Genomic DNA, 24,175 nt, shown 5'->3' on the forward strand with positions numbered 1-24,175 from the left:
CTCTGATTGGATATGGCTGCACTCCCCCCCCCCCCCCCTACTCAAGACTGCATTTCTTGATTTTGAACTTCAGCCAGGCCAGAAGGAGTCCAAAGTCTGTGCAAGAGATGGGGGGGCAATGTGCTCTGGACAAGTAGGGAGACACCTAGAGGCAGCTTTTTTAAACATAAATAAAACATAGAAAACTTCATTTTTTTAAACAAAGTACATTAGAAAGATAAGGAGTGCAATAGCAAAAAAAAATTTTAATGACAGTCCCCATTCAAATTCATTAAAATAATGTGTTGGCTTTGCTTCCACGTTAGGTGATAAAAGGGGAAGGAACACGATTATTAAATTGTCCATTGTCATTTATTGTACTTCCTCTCACTATAGGAAATTGGAATGTTTAATTTGGATAAACAGAGCTCCATCTTATTATTCTTTGAAGCAGCACAACCCAAGTCCATAGTATATAATGTGGCCCATTGCATGTACAATTAGAAACTCCTGCAGTTTTTAGGTTTTATAGCCTGTTTTTCAACAAGATAATGTTTATTATCCACAATGAAGAACTAATCTATTTTTTAACTCAATCATATTTTGTTTTATATCTTATTAATAACAATGAATACAGTAAGCTAGAATTGGCCATGTATGGTGTTACATATATACTTTACTAAAGTGATTGTCAGTCATTGTAACATGATATAAATATTTTTTTTCATGGCTTTTTATGGCCCAGGATGTAGCATTTATTTTTTTGTTTATCCATAGCCACAATTTCTTTTAATATATATATTTAAATTTTTTATGCATGCAGGGTTTATTTCTGTGTAATGAGTTATATTATTTAATGGCACCATTTTGAGGTAGATCCAAGTCACTGATTAACTTTTAGATATTTTGAAATGGGTGGAGATTAGAGTAACCATTGTTTTTCTGTATTTTTGACCACATTTACTGTGTGAGATAAATAACAGCTTGGTTCGTTATAAATACCTAATATGTATTTTTTTTCCACAATTTTTGTACTTTAAGTGCATTCAAAAGTAAATGAATTTATTTTTATACTTAAAACGATTTTTACATTTTACTTTAGAAATCTAACTTTAACTATATATTTTTTCAGTCTCACTGTGGGACTTGAATTTATGATGAACTCTTAAAGCAATACACCAGTATTGTGCAGATTGTTGTCCCATGCCAGTGTTTTACTGACATACATCGTATTAGGCCTGTATTTAGGCATGGCCTAGTGTGCAAATACATACAACAGATGCTGCGAAATTTGTATAAAAAAACTGAGAAACAGTTTGACCTGATTTTTAAATACATTTTCCGACTTTAACCCAGTCCTGTGAATATGTCATAAGCGTTAATGTGCCTCATCTAGCGGACAACACTGCAGTAAAGTGTGCAATCCCATCTAAAGGAGTGAAATTGACTGATGGCATGGCAACCTCACCATAAGTTTGGTTTACACAGGGTTAATCATTGTATAATCAAAAGTGCAGGTTTCTAATATACTTTGAAATTCAATTTTTAATATTTAAAGATCTATGTCTGTTACCGAAAGGAAAAATCTTTTACTCGTTTACATTGTTTATTAGCTCTGAATACTACTTTACTATCACTGGAGACAGTTCTAGCCTCTCTTTTGTCTCTAGTGCATTAGAGTGTTATTGCAGTGTCCCACTGGGAACCCTACTGGGCCCAAACTTGTTGAATGTTATATGCGTATGTACCTTATTTATCATGTACTGGTTCATGCTGTTTTATACTGAGATTTTCTGTAACAGACAAGGCTGAGAGCTATGCAAGGGTTGACCAACAACTGACAAAACTAGGATACTTTCAGAAGAGGAGTGTGCTCTGGTCCAGCCTCTCTAGTGAAAAGCCTCTCTAGCCTCTCTAGAGAAAAAGTAAGTTTAGTTAGTTTGTGCTCAGACAACCCATCTATCATGAGTAACTAGTGTATTTTCTCTTACTTGTATGAGAGACATATATGTACAATCAAGAACAATGAGAGATACTGTCAGAAACAAGCAGTCTGTTCCTACGGAGGAAAGGGTTCATTTGTGCTAACTCAAATAGAAAATTGGTCTGCTTTTGACTGAAGGAGACACATAGAATGGAATGTATACGTAACAAAATATTTACCACACAATGATGCAGAATTGTGCTACTCAAACTCATATATAAAGCACCTGGGGAACACTTGAATCATCATTGATTAATTGGATTTTATTATGAATGCTTTATTTAATCATATCAAGTGTCTTACCACAGCTAAAACTTCTTTTGATCTATTGAAAGTCCATGAGTTTAAGGATTTCTTCATCTACCACATCATCCTACACATCAGCATTACTACAAATTCTTGGTAGGATTTCAAAATGCAAGACGTGTCATGCAAGACGTGTACATGAGAAGGAGCGCTGCATTTATTATCTATGAATTTTAGTTGTTTCCAAGCTATTACTGGAAGACTAGCTGCTATTATGCCTCTTATACACTACACAGACACAGAAGAGGACATTCTGTTCTCCTTTATCTCCATATCATACCCTTAGAAGCAGCAGTAGCAAGGAGAACATCATAGAGCAATACTGAGTAGTGTATGCTGTAAAGCAAACACTGGGGTGGCATATAACACTTATATCAATAGTGTCTTTCTGAGTCTTTCTGCCTCAGTTTCACTCTGTAGTTAACTACCCTCATCTCCTCTCTATAGGTGTCTATATGCAGCTCAATAACAGTGAGCTGTTAGACCATCTTGACTCTCAAGAGAGACTTTTAGGAGTTTTTTATTGTTAATGATGAACTTAGAAACGGGAGTCTGGTGCATTACAAAATTTCTTATATAGTAAATACTAATGATTGATGCAAAGTTTGTTGAAAAGTTAGTGATCTTTCAAATAAAAACTTATAGTACTATAAGCACTATACTATACACCTCATATGTATACATCAGTCCACACGATGTAAGATAAAAAAAAAAGTGCTTAATCAGATCAGGCAATCTTCTTCCATTTCTCCAAGGCCAGTTCTGACGGTCATGTGATGGACAGCTGTTAGCATCACCAGTCTGACCAGTCAGCAACTATGTGGTCCTATATGCAGCAAACTGTATTCTGATACCTTTCTATAATAGCTAGAATTAAGTTATTCAGCTGTTTTTGCCACAATGGGAATCTCACTAGGCGGGCTAGCTTTTGCTCTCCACACACGTTCCCCATCAGTTGGTCTTACTCACCCATAACCCTGTTACCAGTTAACTGGTTGTACTTCCTTAGAACAATGCTAATAGATTGTAACCACTACATACTGGGAAGCACCTTCCAAGGGCTGCTGTTGTACAGACGTTCTTTCCCAGTCTTTTCCCTTCTCAGAGATGCTCAGACTTTCAAATTTTTCCTGTTTACAAGATATACGAGATAATCCTTTCAACAGCCAAGTTGGGGCTCGAGTAGATTAGCAACAAGTTGAGGGCTTTGTGATAAAACTGTGCAAGGATCGCACATAATGAATTCCTGTCCACTACAGAAAATTAACCAGACTATAACATAGCTTCACAATTTTTTTTTTAAAAAAAGCTTCTTAGGCAAAAGTCACAATGAAAAGTCTCTAAACGGCATCTTAAACAAACTGTGCAACAAATTTACACCACAAAAACAAGGTATAAGCTAAGGTAAGTTCTCTTACATAAGTTGTCTTACTACAGCGGTTAAGGGTACTCCAACATTTTTGAAAATCCAATGAAAATATTGTATGTTAGTTATTTATTTGACACATCAATATAGCAAAATATGTATTTTTTATTGCATATTAAAGGCGTTGTCCAGGAAGAAAAACTTTTTTTTTATATATCAACTGGCTCCAGAAAGTTAAACAGATTTGTAAATGACTTTGATTAAAAAACTTAATCCTTTCAGTACTTCTGAGCTGCTGAAGTTGAGTTGTTATTTTCTGTCTAACTGCTCTCTGATGACACGTGTCTCGGGAACTCACCAGAGTAGAAGCAAATCCCCATAGCAAACCTCTACTACTCTGTGCAGTTCCCGAGACAAGCAGAGATGTCAGCAGAGAGCACTGTTGCAAGAAAGAAAAGAACAACTCAACTTCAGCGGCTGATAATAAGGAATATGGAGGAAATTAATCATTGTAGGTGTAGGTGAAACATTTGTGTCCACCTTTATTTTGTGTGCTGCTAATGTGTAGGCGCACCAAATTTATGAAATGGCCACAGGGCATTCTCCTGAAACTTCTTTGGTTTATTAATTGAGCAAATATTACAACTTTTTATTCTGCTGCGCAAAAATTTGCATTTTTTTCTGCAACTTTTCTACCTGTACACCAAAAAGCTGAGCTAAGTCTGGGCTGTTTTGGGACTTTTTGGAGCTGTTTATCCAAAAAGTGCAGACTTAAAAAAAATGTAAAAGTCTCAGTTGATAAACTAATTACCACAGCAGAAGACAAACCTTAATCAACTGGCGCCAGAAAGTTAAACAGATTTGTAAATTACTTCTATTAAAAAATCTTAATCCTTCCAGTACTTTTTAGGGTGTGTATACTACAGAGGAAATGGTTTTCTTTTTGGATTTCCCTTCTGTCATGACCACAGTGCTCTCTGCTGACCTGTGCTGTCAATTTTAGAAACTGTCCAGAGCAGCATATGTTTGCTATGGGGATTTCCCCCTGGTTTAGACTGTTCTTAACCCCTTAAGGAGTCCTTAAGGACACATGACGTATGAGAACGTCATGTGCTTTACCGGCCCCCCGCAACAATCTGGAGCGGAGCCGATGCCTGCTGAAATCGATCAGCAGGCATCGGGGCATATTGCCCAGGGGGGTCATGATGACCCCCCATGTCGGCGATCGCAGCGCATCGCTCGTCAATTCAGACGAGCGATGCGCTGCGATTCCGTTCCCCGCCACTCGACGGGGCGGGGATCGGAGCCAGATGTCTGCTGATTTCTATCAGCAGACATCCCGGCAGTGTGCCGGAGGAGGTCCGGAGGACCTCCTATACCGGCGATCGCTGCAGGACGCCGGTAACTACTAACCGGCGTTCTGCAGCGGTTCCGGGTCATCAGGGTCACGCATTGTGGCCACCCCCCTCAGTACAGTTGTGATTGGGTGGCCAAAGTGGCCACACCAATCACAATGTAATGGGAGGGGATCTGGTGGGCTAGGAGCATGTTGCTCCGTTCTGCCCGCCATTTCAGAGTGATCTGGTGTGCAGGATGGAGCCCCGTGCTGCCCACCATCCCCTCAGTTACAAAAAAGTGCCCCTTGCCCCCTTTCTGTGGCCCCTTGGCACAGAAATCCCCAGGGATAGCTTTAGATTAGGTAGGGACAGGTTAGGGTTAAAAAAAAAAATTGTTTTAATTTTTTTTTCCGGCGTACCTCAGCGGGTGTCCATGGGTCTGTAGCACCTTTAGCTGCATGACCCCGGCCCTGCTGGGTCGCTGCGGTCTGCCGCCAGCCTTTTTTTTGGCGCAGATCTTTTTTTTTTTTTTTTTCACTAAGCGTGTGTGCGGACCCTCTTAGTTATAAAAGAGCGGTCCGCCACTGTTTGTTAAAGCCCACCCACCGCTGATCAGTCCCTTAGTACTGATCAGCGTTTTTTTTTTGTGGTGCCGGCGCTTTTTTTCGGGTTTTCTAGCGTGTTTTTGCATCCATAGGCGGTCCGTGCCACCAGTAGCAGGCATGTACTGTGTGGGCGGACCTTACCTGTGTGTGCGGCGTGCCTCACCACTGTCAGTGATTTATCACTGATCAGCGTTTTTTTTGTGGTAAAGGCACCTTTTTCGGTTAACGCGTATTTTTTTTTGCACCCATAGGCGGTCCGTGCCACCAGTAGCAGGCGTGTACTGTGTGGACGGACCGTACCTGTGTGTGCAGCCTGTCCCACCACTGTCGGTGATTTATCACTGATCAGCGTTTTTTTTTTTTGTTCAGGCGGGTGCATTTTTTTCGGGGTAAAGCGTTTTTTTATTTTATTTTTCGGGTTTTTTGTGTGGGGGTTTGTGAACAAGCCACCAGCCACTGTCCTGGGCTGAGTGGCCGGACCCCCCACTGACTTCTGCGCCCCCTGCCGCCACAAGCGCTAATCAGTGCGCACACCACTGATTAGATAAAAGCTTATTTTTTTGGCGCAGGGTTTTTTTTTTTTTTTGCGCTAGAAGTCCCCCTTTTTTTTAAAAGTCCCCTTTTTATTTTATATTTTTTTCTGTTAGGGCGGGTTAGTTTAGTTAGGTTAGGTTAGGCTAGGGCGGGTTAGGGAGGTAGTATCGCACCACACCACACGCAGCACACACACCAATAAAGTTTTCCCCCCCACACACACACATACCCGTATCCCCATTAGAGTAGGGAAATGGCCCGCAGAGTGTTTTCGGTGGAGGAGGCATATGACCTAATTGCCTCAGACTCTGAAAGCATCTCAGAGGACGATGAAGACCCCACCTTCCTTATTTCATCGTCCTCCTCATCATCTAGTTCAGATGATGAGCCACCAAGGCGGCGAACTCGCCGCTATGCGGTGCCGCAAACCTCCTCTGTCCTTGACCCTGTGCCCCATGCTAGTATGAGTCCCCCTGGCGCTCATACTAGTGAAGCCCCCCTGCCAAGGTCACTGGTACCTCGTACCGGAGAACTTGACTGGGCTGAGCCAGCGGACCACGAGCCCGTGATTCCTGAGTTTGTTGGCGACTCAGGAATCAAAATTAACATCGCCGGGTTTACTGAAAAGGACTTTTTTGGTCATTTTTTCAGTGACGACTTTGTTAATTTGATGGTTACACAGACAAATCTGTACACCCAACAGTTCGTCGCCGCTAACCCGGGCTCAATTTTAGCTAGACCCGGCGGCTGGACTCCAGTCGATGCAGCCGAAATGAGGACCTTTTGGGGCCTCGCGCTGCATATGGGTATGGTTAAAAAACCCAGTGTCAGGCAATATTGGAGTGGGGACGTCTTTTACCAGACACCCCTCTACAGTATGGCCATGACACGTTCCCGGTTCGAGGCCATTCGGAGATGTTTGCATTATGCTGATAATGCGGCATGTCCCCCCTGAACTGATCCCGCGTATGACCGCCTGTATAAAATCAGGCCGGTCATCAATCACTTCGGGGCCAGATTTTGGGAGGCCTATGTCCCGGGGCGGGAGGTCTCTATTGATGAGTCGTTCATCAGCTTCAAGGGGAGACTCAGCTTCCGGCAATAAATCCCGACCAAGCGAGCGCGGTATGGCGTGAAGATGTATAAACTTTGCGAGAGTACCTCCGGGTACACTTGCAAGTTTATAGTGTATGTCACGATGCCGGCTGGCAGGTAGTGGATCCTCTGTGCCAGAGAGGGATTGGCGTGGACCGTGCTAGTGGACCGGTTCTAAGCCACTACTGGTTTTCACCAGAGCCCGCCGCAAAGCGGGATGGTCTTGCTGCGGCGGTAGTGACCAGGTCGTATCCACTAGCAACGGCTCACCTCTCTGGCTGCTGAAGATAGGCGCGGTACAAGGGAGTAGGCAGAAGCAAGGTCGGACGTAGCAGAAGGTCGGGGCAGGCAGCAAGGATCGTAGTCAGGGGCAACGGCAGAAGGTCTGGAACACAGGCTAGGAACACACAAGGAACGCTTTCACTGGCACAATGGCAACAAGATCCGGCAAGGGAGTGCAGGGGAAGTGAGGTGATATAGGGAAGTGCACAGGTGAACACACTAATTGGAACCACTGCGCCAATCAGCGGCGCAGTGGCCCTTTAAATCGCAGAGACCCGGCGCGCGCGCGCCCTAGGGAGCGGGGCCGCGCGCGCCGGGACAGGACAGACGGGGAGCGAGTCAGGTACGGGAGCCGGGGTGCGCATCGCGAGCGGGCGCTACCCGCATCGCGAATCGCATCCCGGCTGACAGCGGAATCGCAGCGCCCCGGGTCAGAGGATGTGACCGGAGCGCTGCAGCGGGGAGAGAGAAGCGAGCGCTCCGGGGAGGAGCGGGGACCCGGAGCGCTCGGCGTAACAGTACCCCCCCCCTTGGGTCTCCCCCTCTTCTTAGAGCCTGAGAACCTGAGGAGCAGACTTTTGTCTAGGATGTTGTCCTCAGGTTCCCAGGATCTCTCTTCAGGACCACAACCCTCCCAGTCCACTAAAAAAAAAGTTTTCCCTCTGACCTTTTTGGAAGCTAAGATTTCTTTGACAGAGAAGATGTCCGAGGAGCCGGAAACAGGAGTGGGAGGAACAGATTTGGGAGAAAAACGGTTGAGGATGAGTGGTTTGAGAAGAGAGACGTGAAAGGCATTAGGGATACGAAGAGAAGGAGGAAGAAGAAGTTTATAAGAGACAGGATTGATTTGACACAAAATTTTGAAAGGACCAAGATAGCGTGGTCCCAACTTGTAGCTAGGGACACGGAAGCGGACATATTTAGCGGAGAGCCATACCTTGTCTCCAGGGGAAAAAACGGGAGGAGCTCTTCTTTTCTTATCCGCGAACCTCTTCATGCGTGAAGAGGCCTGTAAGAGAGAATTTTGGGTCTCTCTCCATATAATGGAAAGGTCACGAGAAATTTCATCCACAGCGGGCAGACCAGAGGGCAAGGGGGTAGGGAGGGGGGGAAGAGGGTGACGGCCGTACACCACGAAAAATGGGGATTTGGAGGAAGATTCAGAGACCCTGAAGTTATACGAGAATTCGGCCCATGGAAGGAGATCTGCCCAGTCATCCTGGCGGGAGGAAACAAAATGTCGCAAATAATCACCCAAGATCTGGTTAATTCTTTCTACTTGTCCATTGGACTGGGGATGATATGCAGAAGAAAAATTTAATTTAATCTTGAGTTGTTTACAGAGAGCCCTCCAGAATTTAGACACGAATTGGACACCTCTTTCCGAGACAATCTGCGTAGGCAACCCGTGAAGACGAAAAATGTGTACAAAAAATTGTTTAGCCAACTGAGGCGCAGAAGGAAGACCAGGAAGAGGGATGAAATGTGCCATTTTGGAGAATCGATCAACGACCACCCAAATAACAGTGTTGCCACGGGAAGGGGGTAAATCAGTAATAAAATCCATACCAATCAGAGACCAAGGCTGTTCGGGGACAGGCAGAGGATGAAGAAAACCAGCGGGCTTCTGGCGAGGAGTCTTATCCCGGGCACAGATAGTGCAGGCTCGCACAAAGTCCACAACATCCGTCTCCAGAGTCGGCCACCAATAGAAGCGGGAGATGAGTTGCACAGATTTCTTGATGCCCGCATGACCTGCGAGATGGGAGGAGTGACCCCATTTAAGGATTCCGAGGCGTTGGCGTGGAGAAACAAAGGTCTTTCCTGGAGGAGTCTGCCTGATGGAGGCAGGAGAAGTGGAGATCAGGCAGTCAGGTGGAATGATGTGTTGCGGAGAGAGTTCAACTTCTGAGGCATCCGAGGAACGAGAGAGAGCATCGGCCCTAATGTTCTTATCGGCAGGACGAAAGTGAATCTCAAAATTAAATCGGGCAAAGAACAGAGACCACCGGGCCTGGCGAGGATTCAGCCGTTGGGCAGACTGGAGGTAGGAGAGGTTCTTGTGGTCGGTGTAGATAATAACAGGAAAACTTGATCCCTCCAGCAGATGCCTCCATTCCTCAAGTGCTAATTTAATGGCTAGAAGCTCTCGATCCCCGATGGAGTAGTTCCTCTCCGCTGGAGAGAAGGTCCTAGAGAAAAAACCACAAGTGACAGCATGCCCGGAAGAATTTTTTTGTAGAAGAACAGCTCCAGCTCCCACTGAGGAGGCATCAACCTCCAATAGGAAGGGTTTGGAAGGGTCAGGTCTGGAGAGCACGGGAGCCGAAGAAAAGGCAGACTTGAGTCGTTTAAAGGCGTCTTCTGCTTGAGGAGGCCAGGACTTGGAATCAGCATTTTTTTTGGTTAAAGCCACGATAGGAGCCACAATGGTAGAAAAATGTGGAATAAATTGCCTGTAATAATTGGCGAACCCCAAAAAGCGTTGGATAGCACGGAGTCCGGAGGGGCGTGGCCAATCTAAGACGGCAGAGAGTTTGTCTGGATCCATCTGTAGTCCCTGGCCAGAGACCAAATATCCTAGAAAAGGAAGAGATTGGCATTCAAACAGACATTTCTCAATTTTGGCATAGAGTTGATTGTCACGAAGTCTCTGAAGAACCATACGGACATGCTGGCGGTGTTCTTCTAGATTGGCAGAAAAAATTAGGATATCGTCTAGAAATACAACAACACAGGAGTATAACAGATCACGAAAAATTTCATTGACAAAGTCTTGGAAGACGGCAGGGGCGTTGCACAGGCCAAAGGGCATGACCAGATACTCAAAGTGTCCATCTCTGGTGTTAAATGCCGTTTTCCACTCATCCCCCTCTCTGATGCGGATGAGGTTATAGGCGCCTCTTAAGTCCAATTTAGTAAAGATGTGGGCACCTTGGAGGCGATCAAAGAGTTCAGAGATGAGGGGTAAGGGGTAGCGGTTCTTAACCGTGATTTTATTAAGACCGCGGTAGTCAATGCAAGGACGTAGGGAGCCATCTTTTTTGGACACAAAGAAAAATCCGGCTCCGGCAGGAGAGGAGGATTTACGGATAAAGCCCCTTTTTAGATTCTCCTGGACGTATTCAGACATGGCAAGAGTCTCTGGGGCAGAGAGAGGATAAATTCTGCCCCGGGGTGGAGTAGTGCCCGGGAGGAGGTCGATAGGACAATCATAAGGCCTGTGAGGAGGTAGAGTCTCAGCTTGTTTTTTGCAGAAAACATCCGCGAAGTCCATATAGGCCTTAGGGAGACCGGTTACTGGAGGAACCACAGAGTTACGGCAAGGGTTACTGGGAACCGGTTTTAGACAGTTCTTGGAACAAGAGGACCCCCAACTCTTGATCTCCCCAGTGGACCAATCCAGGGTTGGGGAATGAAGTTGAAGCCAGGGAAGTCCAAGGAGAATTTCCGAGGTGCAATTGGGGAGGACCAAAAGTTCAATCCTCTCGTGATGAGATCCGATGCTCATAAGAAGGGGCTCCGTGCGGAAACGTATGGTACAGTCCAATCTTTCATTATTTACACAATTGATGTAGAGGGGTCTGGCGAGACTGGTCACTGGGATGTTGAACCTGTTGACGAGAGAGGCCAAAATAAAATTTCCTGCAGATCCAGAGTCCAAGAAGGCCACAGCAGGGAAGGAGAAGGCAGAGGCAGACATCCGCACAGGCACTGTAAGACGTGGAGAAGCAGAGTAGACATCAAGGACTGTCTCACCTTTGTGCGGAGTCAGCGTACGTCTTTCCAGGCGGGGAGGACGGATAGGACAATCCCTCAGGAAGTGTTCGGTACTAGCACAGTACAGGCAGAGGTTCTCCATACGGCGTCGTGTCCTCTCTTGAGGTGTCAGGCGAGACCGGTCGACCTGCATAGCCTCCACGGCGGAAGGCACAGGAACAGATTGCAGGGGACCAGAGGAGAGAGGAGCCGAGGAGGAGAAACGCCTCGTGCGAACAGAGTCCATATCTTGGCGGAGTTCCTGACGCCTTTCGGAAAAACGCATGTCAATGCGAGTGGCTAGGTGAATAAGTTCATGTAGATTAGCAGGAATTTCTCGTGCGGCCAGAACATCTTTAATGTTGCTGGATAGGCCTTTTTTGAAGGTCGCGCAGAGGGCCTCATTATTCCAGGACAATTCTGAAGCAAGAGTACGGAATTGTACGGCATACTCGCCAACGGAAGAATTACCCTGGACCAGGTTCAACAGGGCAGTCTCAGCAGAAGAGGCTCGGGCAGGTTCCTCAAAGACACTTCGGATTTCCGAGAAGAAGGAGTGTACAGAGGCAGTGACGGGGTCATTGCGGTCCCAGAGCGGTGTGGCCCATGACAGGGCTTTTCCGGACAGAAGGCTGACTACGAAAGCCACCTTAGACCTTTCAGTGGGAAACAGGTCCGACATCATCTCCAGATGCAGGGAACATTGGGAAAGAAAGCCACGGCAAAACTTAGAGTCCCCATCAAATTTATCCGGCAAGGATAGGCGTAGCCCAGGAGCGGCCACTCGCTGCGGAGGAGGTGCAGGAGCTGGCGGAGGAGATGACTGCTGAAGCTGTGGTAGTAACTGTTGTAGCATAACGGTCAGTTGAGACAGCTGTTGGCCTTGTTGCGCTAACTGTTGTGACTGCTGGGCGACCACCGTGGTGAGGTCAGCGACAACTGGCAGAGGAACTTCAGCGGGATCCATGGCCGGATCTACTGTCACGATGCCGGCTGGCAGGTAGTGGATCCTCTGTGCCAGAGAGGGATTGGCGTGGACCGTGCTAGTGGACCGGTTCTAAGCCACTACTGGTTTTCACCAGAGCCCGCCGCAAAGCGGGATGGTCTTGCTGCGGCGGTAGTGACCAGGTCGTATCCACTAGCAACGGCTCACCTCTCTGGCTGCTGAAGATAGGCGCGGTACAAGGGAGTAGGCAGAAGCAAGGTCGGACGTAGCAGAAGGTCGGGGCAGGCAGCAAGGATCGTAGTCAGGGGCAACGGCAGAAGGTCTGGAACACAGGCTAGGAACACACAAGGAACGCTTTCACTGGCACAATGGCAACAAGATCCGGCAAGGGAGTGCAGGGGAAGTGAGGTGATATAGGGAAGTGCACAGGTGAACACACTAATTGGAACCACTGCGCCAATCAGCGGCGCAGTGGCCCTTTAAATCGCAGAGACCCGGCGCGCGCGCGCCCTAGGGAGCGGGGCCGCGCGCGCCGGGACAGGACAGACGGGGAGCGAGTCAGGTACGGGAGCCGGGGTGCGCATCGCGAGCGGGCGCTACCCGCATCGCGAATCGCATCCCGGCTGACAGCGGAATCGCAGCGCCCCGGGTCAGAGGATGTGACCGGAGCGCTGCAGCGGGGAGAGAGAAGCGAGCGCTCCGGGGAGGAGCGGGGACCCGGAGCGCTCGGCGTAACAGTGTATGAGGGACGAGATTCCCGTTTTGAACCCCCAGAATGTCTCCCCACTCTGGGTGTTAGCGGGAAAATCATTTGGGGCCTTTTGCACCCATTGCTAGATAAAGGTTACCACCTTTACGGGGATAACTTTTATACTAGTATCCCTCTCTTTTCATCCCTCGCCGCCAGATCCACGGTCGCTTGTGGGACAGTCCGGAAGAATCAAAGAGGCCTTCCGCCCCATCATTCTCTACATGCTCCTATCCCCCGGGGTGAGTCCCGTGCCTTTTCCCATGAGAACCTGTTGTTGGTCCGGTATAAGGACAAGAGGGATGTCCTTATGCTCACCACAATTCATGGGAATGGCAGCACCCCTGTCCCTGTGCGAGGTACCGCGGGACCGGTCCTCAAGCCCGATTGTATTCTGGACTACAATCGGTATATGGGGGGAGTTGATCTTTCTGATCAAGTCCTCAAGCCATATAACGCCATGCAGAAAACACGCGTATGGTATAAAAAGGTTGTGGTCTACATGGTACAGGTTGCCATGTACAACTCTTTTATACTGTACCAGAACATACCTGGAGTTCCAAGAGGTAGTTCTAAAGGCCCTCATCTTTGGTGACTGCCAAAGAGCGGGTCAGGGCACCTCTGGAACTTTAGGTCCCCGGATCGTCCCCGGCCAACACTTTCCAGGTGTGATCCCCAACACTGGAAGGTCGGGACGAACCCAGAAAAGATGCAGAGTGTGTCACAGGAAGGGGAGACGGAGGGACACCACCACTCAGTGTGACACTTGCCCCGATCATGCGGGCCTCTGCATAGGCTGCTTCAGGGAGTATCACACTTCCATGGAGTACTAAATTTTCCATCCTTTGCCCTAAATTTAATTCCCCAGAATTCGGCTCCAATGTACCAGTCCAGGGTACATTATCTTCCAAATTTTATACCAAAATACCCTACCCCCAAAAAATCAAACCCAAAACCTCTTTCCCAATGCCCCTCATAATATCTTTGTCTCCCAAAAATGGGTCATGGGACACAGAGTCAACAGCATTGGAGGTTTTCAGTTGCGTCAAATGCGCAACGCTCTCTCTCCCCACCTGAGCGGGTTGCGCATTTGAGGTAACAGAATAGGGACGGCCCCACACATCCCCTTCCCAGAATGATGATTCAGAGTATAGGGTTTGGGGCGGGCATCCTTTTTACTTTTGGCTGTACTCTGGGTCATCATTCTGGGAAAATAATTGGCAAATCAGTTCTAAAATTGCAATTTTCTTCCTTCCCATTGTACTCTTCATCCATTCCTGGAAAATAAATGAAGGGAACACCCGTCTGTTCCAAATCTCCACTTCACCCTATACACCTTCCCTAGGGGGTGTACTGTTTGTAGTATTCTCACATGTGGGTGTTCCTTTCTTGTATTTTCCTCTGAATGTATGTAACTGTTAGGTCCGTAACAAACATCCGCCTCAAATGCGAAGAGTTCTCCCTGAGCTCTGTCGTATTTCCAGGCGACAATTCGGAGTCACATGTTAGTTGTTCCCAGAAAAATGAAGCAGAGTATAGGTTGAAAATTGCAATTTTCAATGGCTACCCTTCATCCATTCCTGGAAAAAAAAAATTAGGAAACACCTGTGCATTAAAAATGTCCTCTTTAGCCCTATACCCATTCCTCAGGGTGGGTACTTTCTGTAATGGTGTCACATGTGGGTGTTTCATTTTTGTATTTTCCTCGGAATGAATGTCAGCTACTGATATGCCAAAGGCCACAAATACAAAGTGACCTCTATGACTTCTGAGCCTTGTTGTGCGCCCGTCCAGCATGTTACCCCATATGTGGATGTATTTTTATAGTCAGGGGGAAAAGCCCTCAAAAATTTGTAACCCAATTTCTCATATTACTCCTTGTGAAAATGTTAATAATTGGGTAACCCCAGCATTTTACTGTAAAAAAAATCTAATTTTTCAATTTATGGCCCACTTTTCAAAAAACCTGTGAGGTGTTATTTCCCACTGTACCCCTTGTTACGTTCATTGAGGGGTGTAGTTTCTAAAATGGTGTCACATGTGTTTTTTTTTGGCTGTTATTGCACAATGGGGGCTTTATAAATGCACATGACCCCCGACTTCAATTACAACAAAATTTTCACTCCTTCTATTCTGAGCATTGCAGTGCGTCCACAGAGCAATTTACATCCACATATGGGGTATTTTTTTTCTCAGACAAAATTGTTCTACAAATTTTGGGGGCCTTTTGCCCTATTATCCAATGTGAAAATGAAACATTTGGGGTAACACTATCAATATAGTGCAAAAAAATAAAATTTTTTACTTTTACGGCCCACTGTTCAAAAAACCTGTGAGGTGTAAGTACTCACTGTAACACTGTTACGTTCCCCAAGGGGTCTAGTTTCCAAAATGTATGCCATGTGTTTTTTTTTTTACTGTCCTGGCACCATAGGGGCTTCCTAAATGCGGCATGCCCCCAGAGCGAAATTTGTAACTCCTTCTCTTCTGAGACCTGTAGTGCGCCAGCAGAGCACTTTTCACCCCCATATGGGGTGTTTTCTGAATCGGGAGAAATTGGGCTTAAAATTTTGGGGGGTATTTTCTGCTTTAACCCTTTGTAAAAATGTAAAATTTTTGGGAAACCAAGCATTTTAGGTAAAATGTATTCTTTTTTTTTTACATATGCCAAAGTCGTTAAACCCCTGTGGGGTATTAAGGTTCACTTTACCCCTTGTTACGTTCCCCAAGGGGTCTAGTTTCCAAAATGGTATGCCATGTGGGTTTTTTTTTTTTGCTGTCCTGGCACCATAGGGGCTTCCTAAATGCGGCATGCCCCCAGAGCAAAATTTGCTTCAAAAAAGCCAAATGTGACTCCTTCTCTTCTGGGACCTGTAGTGCGCCAGCAGAGCACTTTTCACCCCCATATGGGGTGTTTTCTGAATCGGGAGAAATTGGGCTTCAAATTTTGGGGGGTATTTTCTGCTTTAACCCTTTGTAAAAATGTTAAATTTTTGGGAAACCAAGCATTTTAGGTAAAATGTATTCTTTTTTTTTTACATATGCCAAAGTTGTGAAACCCCTGTGGGATATTAAGGTTCACTTTACTCCTTGTTACATTCCCCAAGGGGTCTAGTTTCCAAAATGGTATGCCATGTGTTTTTTTTTTTGCTGTCCTGGCACCATAGGGGCTTCCTAAATGCGGCATGCCCCCAGAGCAAAATTTGCTTCAAAAAAGCCAAATGTGACTCCTTCTCTTCTGGGACCTGTAGTGCGCCAGCAGAGCACTTTTCACCCTCATATGGGGTGTTTTCTGAATCGGGAGAAATTGGGCTTCAAATTTTGGGGGGTATTTTCTGCTTTAACCCTTTGTAAAAATGTAAAATTTTTGGGAAACCAAGCATTTTAGGTAAAATGTATTCTTTTTTTTTTTACATATGCCAAAGTCGTGAAACGCCTGTGGGATATTAAGGTTCACTTTACCCCTTGTTACGTTCCCCAAGGGGTCTAGTTTCCAAAATGGTATGCCATGTGTTTTTTTTTTGCTGTCCTGGCACCATAGGGGCTTCCTAAATGCGGCATGCCCCCAGAGCAAAATTTGCTTCAAAAAAGCCAAATGTGACTCCTTCTCTTTTGGGACCTGTAGTGCGCCAGCAGAGCACTTTTCACCCCCATATGGGGTGTTTTCTGAATCTGGAGAAATTGGGATTCAAATTTTGGGGGGTATTTTCTGCTTTAACCCTTTGTAAAAATGTAAAATTTTTGGGAAACCAAGCATTTTAGGTAAAATGTATTCTTTTTTTTTTACATATGCCAAAGTCGTGAAACCCCTGTGGGGTATTAAGGTTCACTTTACCCCTTGTTACGTTCCCCAAGGGGCCTAGTTTCCAAAATGGTATGCCATGTGTTTTTTTTTTTGCTGTCCTGGCACCATAGGGGCTTCCTAAATGCGGCATGCCCCCAGAGCAAAATTTGCTTCAAAAAAGCCAAATGTGACTCCTTCTCTTCTGGGACCTGTAGTGCGCCAGCAGAGCACTTTTCACCCCCATATGGGGTGTTTTCTGAATCTGGAGAAATTGGGATTCAAATTTTGGGGGGTATTTTCTGCTTTAACCCTTTGTAAAAATGTAAAATTTTTGGGAAACCAAGCATTTTAGGTAAAATGTATTCTTTTTTTTTTACATATGCCAAAGTCGTGAAACCCCTGTGGGGTATTAAGGTTCACTTTACCCCTTGTTACGTTCCCCAAGGGGCCTAGTTTCCAAAATGGTATGCCATGTGTTTTTTTTTTTGCTGTCCTGGCACCATAGGGGCTTCCTAAATGCGGCATGCCCCCAGAGCAAAATTTGCTTCAAAAAAGCCAAATGTGACTCCTTCTCTTCTGGGACCTGTAGTGCGCCAGCAGAGTACTTTTCACCCCCCATATGGGGTGTTTTCTGAATCGGGAGAAATTGGGCTTCAAATTTTGGGGGGTATTTTCTGCTTTAACCCTTTGTAAAAATGTAACATTTTTGGGAAACCAAGCATTTTAGATAATTTTTTTTTTTTACATTTGCAAAAGTTGTGAAACCCCTGTGGGGTATTAAGGCTCACTTAATTCCTTGTTACGTTCCTCAAGGGGTCTAGTTTCCAAAATGGTATGGCATGTGGGGGTTTTTAGCTGTTCTGGCACCATAGGGGCTTCCTAAATGCAACATGCCCCCCAAAAACCATTTCAGAAAAACATACTCTCCAAAATCCCCTTGTCGCTCCTTCGCTTCTGAGCCCTCTACTGCGCCCGCCGAACAATTTACATAGACATATGAGGTATGTGCTTACTCGAGAGAAATTGGGCTACAAACACAAGTAAAAATTTTCTCCTTTTACCCCTTTCAAACATAAAAAAATTGGGTCTACAAGAACATGCGAGTGTAAAAAAATGAAGATCTTGAATTTTCTCCTTCACTTTGCTGCTATTCCTGTGAAACACCTAAAGGGTTAACACATTTACCGAATGTCATTTTGAATACTTTGGGGGGTGTAGTTTTTATAATGGGATCATTTATGGGGTATTTCTAAAATGAAGACCCTTCAAATCCACTTCAAACCTGAACTGGTCCCTGAAAAATATTGAGTTTGAAAATTTTGTGAAAATTTTTAAAATTGCTGCTGAACTTTGAAGCCCTCTGGTGTCTTCCAAAAGTAAAAACACGCCAATTTTATGATGCAGTCCTAAAGTAGACATATTGTATATGTGAATAAAAAAAATGTTTTTTGAATATCCATTTTCCTTACAAGCAGAGAGCTTCAAAGTTAGAAAAATGCAAAATTTTCAATTTTTTCGTCAAATTTTCGGATTTTTCACCAAGAAAGGATGCAAGTTACCATAAAATTTTACCACTATGTTAAAGTAGAATATGTCACGAAAAAACAGTCTCGGAATCAGAATGATCAGTAAAAGCATTCCAGAGTTATTAATGTTTAAAGTGACAGTGGTCAGATTTGCAAAAAACGCTCTGGTCCTTAAGGCCAAAATTGGCTTTGTCCTTAAGGGGTTAAAATGGACAGAAGAGGTCGGCAGAGAGCACTGTGGTTGTGACAGAAGGGAAATCCAAAAAGAAAAGCATTTCCTTTGTAGTATAAAGCCCCTAATAAGTACTGGAAGGATTAAGATTTTTTAATAGAAGTAATTTACTAATCTGTTTAACTTTCTGGCACCAGTTGATTTAAAAAAAAAAGTTTTCCACGTGAGTACTCCTTTAAAAAAAAAAAAGTGTAAACCAAAAAGTCACAAAAAAGAGCCTAAGATGCTGAGCAGCACCAACTGTGAGACAAATATACACACAAAAACAGCCCCTCCCCCATGTCACTTTAATAATGTGTTGAATAAAATATTTTCCCTGGATTTTGGAACTGTTATATTCTTTAACATTGTTTCCTGATATATTCCATGACCCAGGAGACATTGTAACAAGATAATCGATGTTACCCAGTGGTTTAATGTTATACTGATCGGTTTATCTACTTTGTAGTTTGCTACATGTAAAAATAAACATAGTTTCTTGTTTCACACCATATCTTTTACGTCTGCTTTCCCCACTTCCCTTACATAGCTTACCAAATACATTAACCTTTTACATGACACACACAGCCCACTCAAGAAAGGCCTTACTAAAGCTCCCACAAGACACATTCTGCCCACTTAACATTATTTTACATGATTTTACATGGCCGTCATTTTAGTGCAGTAAAGAAAATATTTTTTATATTGAAAAAAAAAAGCTTCAGGTTTTGCCCTTCATTTTATGATTTTTTTTTTCAATTTGGAAGACGGAAGTGACTTCTTCCTCTTTCTTCTGCTTAAAATAACTTCAATATGTGCTTTCTTGTGCCGTGCCCCAGTTTATTGCTACAACATATTTACAAAGCAGAACTGTAATCCCATACTTGACAAGTTGCCATGCCTGTAGACCACATTGTCACAAGTTTAAAAAAATTAAAAATAAAACAAGCTGTACATGTGTTATGCAGAAAATTATTAGATGAATGTCACTAGAAAATTGTAAATCCCCCTTTTTGAATGGCCCATGAGTTGTATAAGGTTTCAATGGCGTATGCTGTCAGGCGACCACTGAACCCAACGAGGTGTATTTATTAATATATAAAAAACATACAAAGCCAAATGCAGCAAAGCATTTCGGAACGTCTCATGTACTATTGTCCTCAGTATTAAATGACATATGGTACATGGAGGCGGACATATAGTACACACCAATCAAAAAAGTCCCGTACTTAATGTTCACCCATTCAGAATTTCCAACATGCAGTATAGAATTGTGCCATTTAGCTAACACAAATGCTACTCAGAAGATGGCCAAAAAGCACATGGCAGGTATAGGGCTACCAACAACAATTTAACCCAAATGGTTAACAAAAACCTGGTATTCCATGTGCTAGAGTAAAAAAAATTTATTATAGAAAAAAATGAAATAATGAAACTTGTGAGACACACAATTAAAATCACAACTTCATGTACATATCCAATCAATTGTGATATGTTAGTCAGATACACTATATAGTGATTTCTTAACTCCAACCTATAGAAAAAGTTTATATGTGTCTATCTGGGATGAACCATCCCCAATAAGCCTATAACAATCATTCAGTGATGGTATTAATTTGAATCCCTCCCAGGGTATAACCCTGTCTCATGGGAGTATGGATAATAAATGACCGTCATATATGAATCCTGAACAGGGAAATGACGGTCATTTAAAAATAATATCTATTGGAGCTCTCCCAGGGTATAACCCTCTCTCATGGGAGTTTGGTCTTATCCAATAGATATTCCTTAATACTAATCCATCAACAGAATGTTTATATATAGACCACGTCACACCACTGTGCACCGTGGGTGCGGGTCCAGAACAGATCTGGAGTCACTATGAGTGAGGCTATATTATGATATTACATGGAGATGCTGATTAAAACCATAAACTGTCACACCCCAACATGTTTCGCCACTCTTGTGGCTTTGTCATGGAGAATGACTGACAGCATACACAAGCTTCTCCATAGTGTTGTCCACCTGAAACACAGCATGGCTCGCTATAGATGTTGCTTAGGAAACAGCCACCCATTCTTTCATCCATTCTGTGAAGCACATTGGTCAAACCACAATGCCATGTTACATAACTCCTTCAAATCTAAAATTGTATCCTTATATGTGCCAATATGGGTCAAGATGTTTTTTGTTTTAGTTTAAAAAAATCATTTACATTTTTTCTGTATATATAATTTCCTTTAGACAGCAACTGCACCTAAACTGATCTTTTGCTAATGTAGCCCATCTGTCCTAAGGCATGTGCTTAGAAACAATGAGTTATGGATTTGGATATATAAATTGAAGTACCAATATTGTATTTAGTTCCTGTATTTATTCAAATATATTCTTGGCATCCTCCTCTACTCCCTTCTGTGAATGAATTGTTTACATCAACATTCTGGCAGGTGATAAATAATTCAATGTAGAAGCCATTCCTGATACATTGTATTGTATTGGCTGAATAGGGGCTCCTACAATAGGAATCTCCCAGTATTTTATTGTCTTCCAGTGGTTATAGAATTAGTTACATGGTACAGAATTGTTAAAATGAATGTTTGTTACCTTTTAGGACATGTTCATTTGTGCAGCAATGTGAAGAGTTTTATGGCTCAGACAAAAAGACCATTTTTCATGAAAAGTCATATTCTCATGTAATGTATATTATTAAAGGGGTACTCCAGTGCTAAGACATCTTTCCTTTGGATAGGGGATAAGATGCCTGATCGCGGTGGTCCCGGCGCTGGGGACTACTGTGATCTTTCACGCAGCACCCCATTACCATCAACCCCCGGAGCATGTTCATCTGATGACTGCCGATCATGGTGCCGGAGTATTGTGACATCACGGCCCCACCCTGTGTGACATCACGCTCTTCCCCCTCAATGCAAGCCTATGGGAGGGGCGTGAAAGCTGTCACGCCCCCTCCCATAGGCTTGCATTGAGGGGGCAGAGCATGACATCACACGGGGGGCGGGGCCGTGACGTCACAATACTCCGGCCCTGTGATCTACAGTCATCAGACCCGGAGCGAACATTCTCCGGGGGCTGATGGTAACGGGGTGCTGCGTGAAAGATCACAGGGGTCCCCAGCGGCGGGACCACCGCGATCAGGCATCTTATCCCCTATCCTTTGGATAGGGGATAAGATTTCTTAGCTCCGGAGCACCCCTTTAAGTGCCAACTGTGTTAGCTTTTAAACATGTTGGTTGCACTAGTACAAAATGTAAGATTAGAGCGTTAGAATGTATATATTATATAGTAAACCCTATTGGTTTGTATGTGTCAAATGCTCCAAGACATTTTTTAAAACATCATGACAGCCAGGTAAATGCTTTAGAGGGAATCTGTTAGCTCCATATCGGGTGAGTAAATACAGACACCGGCAAGGAGCTAGGGATACAAACGGTAACTATACTTTTATTTTGATGGATGATTGTTTCCACAGTCAGAAAATCGCTTTATTTTTTGTAGTTAAAGAATCATAGAGGCGGTGCCAACCTGCAGCAGCACACCACCTTCCTCCCCTTACCACCCTGCCCAGCATGATTGTTGTACAGGGCTCTGCTTCCGGCATGGTGCCCTGTAAAAGCAGGGTAGGTAAGAGAAGGGATTCTATGTTCTTAGGCGTTGACTCGCTGACACGTCAGCTGGACTATCAAGCTGTCTTTCCATATTAGTTACCTGCCAGTGTCTGCAGCTACGTACCTGGATTTACTGGCTTTTTACCTTAAAGGGGTACTCCGTCCCTAGACTTCTTATTCTCTATTCAAAGGATAGGGGATAAGACGTCTGATCGCGGGGGTCCCGCAGCGATCTCCCTGCTGCACCCAGTATTTGTTTAGAGCGTCGGGTGCATCGTCGGAGTACAGGAAGCTCGTGACATCACGGCCGCGCCCCGCTCGTGACGTTGCGGCCATGCCCCCTCAATGCAAGTCTATGGGAGGGGCTGTGACAGCCGTCACGCCCCCTCATATAGACTTGCATTGAGGGGGCATGGCTGTGACGTCACAAGCGGGACGTGACCGTGACGTCGCAAGCCTCCACCCCGGCATGGAATGAAGTTCGCTCCGTGCACCAGACGTCTGGGGTGCTGCACCCGAGATTGCAGGGGTCCCCAGCTGGGGGACCCGCACGATCAGACATCTTATTCCTTATCCTTTGGATAACCCTTCAAAGGGGTACTCCGCCCTAGACATCTTATCCCCTATGCAAAGGATAGGGGATAAGATGTCTGATCGAGGGGGTCCCGCTGCTGGGGACCACAGCAATCTCTCCTGCAGCACCCCCTTTCTCAGCTGCACAGAGCGAGGATCGCTCTGTGTCTGATGATGGGCGATGCAGGGGACAGAGTATGGTGATGTCACAGCTCCGCCCCCCTTGTGACATCACGCCCCGCCCCTGAATGCAAGTCTATGGGAGGGAGCGTGGAGAACTTTAACTAGCAATGCATCAAATCTCACAGGTGGTTTGTAGATCATTGAATATGTGCATGCGTTAACATGGCACGCATGGGAGTAACAGACATTTCTAACATGACTTCAAGACAACAGTCATGATGCCTAAGAGATCTGCTAGTAACACAAACTGAAATGGAAATATTAGGTTTAAGTAGGTTAGTAGATTGGGGAAACACAAGACGTTCCGTTATTAAAAGATTTGGATTCAGATATAAAGGTCACATGAGGTTAGAGACAGCCATAAGACAACTGGTGTATTGTAACTGTGCAGGGGTGGTATCATGTAAAGAGGTACAGAGATACCACTTTCAGACGACCACCCACATGTGCCCAAAAAAGTGGTCTTTTAATGGAATGGTTCTTTCAAAGAACAAAAAATAAATTTGGAACTGAAAATGTGTCACAGGTGGTCTTCAGGTGGTCTTCTCAAAAAGGTGGGGAGATTTTACTGTATATAGCTGGGTCCTATCAACTTAAAGATGGCACCCAAAGCCTCATCTGCTGATAGTTCATCTAATAGGGCTGCCTAGAGAGAGAAAAAGAATGGACATAGGATTGATCTCTGAGGATTTCCAACAGCAAGGGAAAGAATAAAAGAAATAGAAACAGCAAATAGTACACTGTACATCATGGAAGGAAACCAAGAGAGCAGAGCCCTTGTCACCAAGAGAATTAAGCACGTAAGTGATATTTTACTTGCCTCCTTACCGAAGTCTATCCTTGTGCCACCTTTTCCCAGGTAACAGATCCAAACACACCCTCAGCCCATAAGTAAAACATATGATATTTCAGACAACCACCTTCTTTCATTGTTTATGGTAGAGAAAAGAGAAAAAAAGGTTAAAGTATTCTGTGCAATATATATATATATATATATATATATATATATATATATCATGCTTTTTAATTCATTGTATTGTATCATTAGTATATACCCTATGTGATTTCCCTTAGCACTACAACCCACAATATTTTAAGTCCATCTTGTTCCTATATTTTATTTTATATTTTACTTATACCTTTGGCACTGCATTTTCTGTATATCCACCATATAATCTTTTAGCTAACATTGTCAGAGACCTTATATATTGTTTACATAGTGACTAATGGTGGACCTGAGAAAGGAGCAAGTTAGCGTTTAATAAAGTTGACTAATGTTATGCCTCCACTGTTGCAATGAAGTTATTTATCTAGAGGTTCAGCAGTGCTTACCA

General features: G+C 44.4%; 1 protein-coding gene across 4 annotated transcripts in view; it reads right to left on the reverse strand.

The window, feature by feature from the left end:
* Positions 1-24,175, reverse strand: part of PTPN22 (protein tyrosine phosphatase non-receptor type 22) — a 146,395-nt gene that overhangs the window by 72,279 nt on the left and 49,941 nt on the right. The window contains exon 2 of one of the 4 annotated variants that reach the window (XM_056558335.1): positions 1,728-1,868. The exons of the other annotated variants lie outside the window; for them this stretch is intronic. Coding sequence (XP_056414310.1) covers positions 1,728-1,751 — 24 coding nt within the window. The 5' untranslated portion in view covers positions 1,752-1,868. The remainder of the gene's footprint in view (positions 1-1,727; positions 1,869-24,175) is intronic. 4 annotated transcript variants of the gene reach the window in all.

The sequence above is a fragment of the Hyla sarda genome, chromosome 2, assembly GCF_029499605.1.
Source record: "Hyla sarda isolate aHylSar1 chromosome 2, aHylSar1.hap1, whole genome shotgun sequence".
In the NCBI taxonomy this organism is placed as follows: Eukaryota; Metazoa; Chordata; class Amphibia; order Anura; family Hylidae; genus Hyla; species Hyla sarda.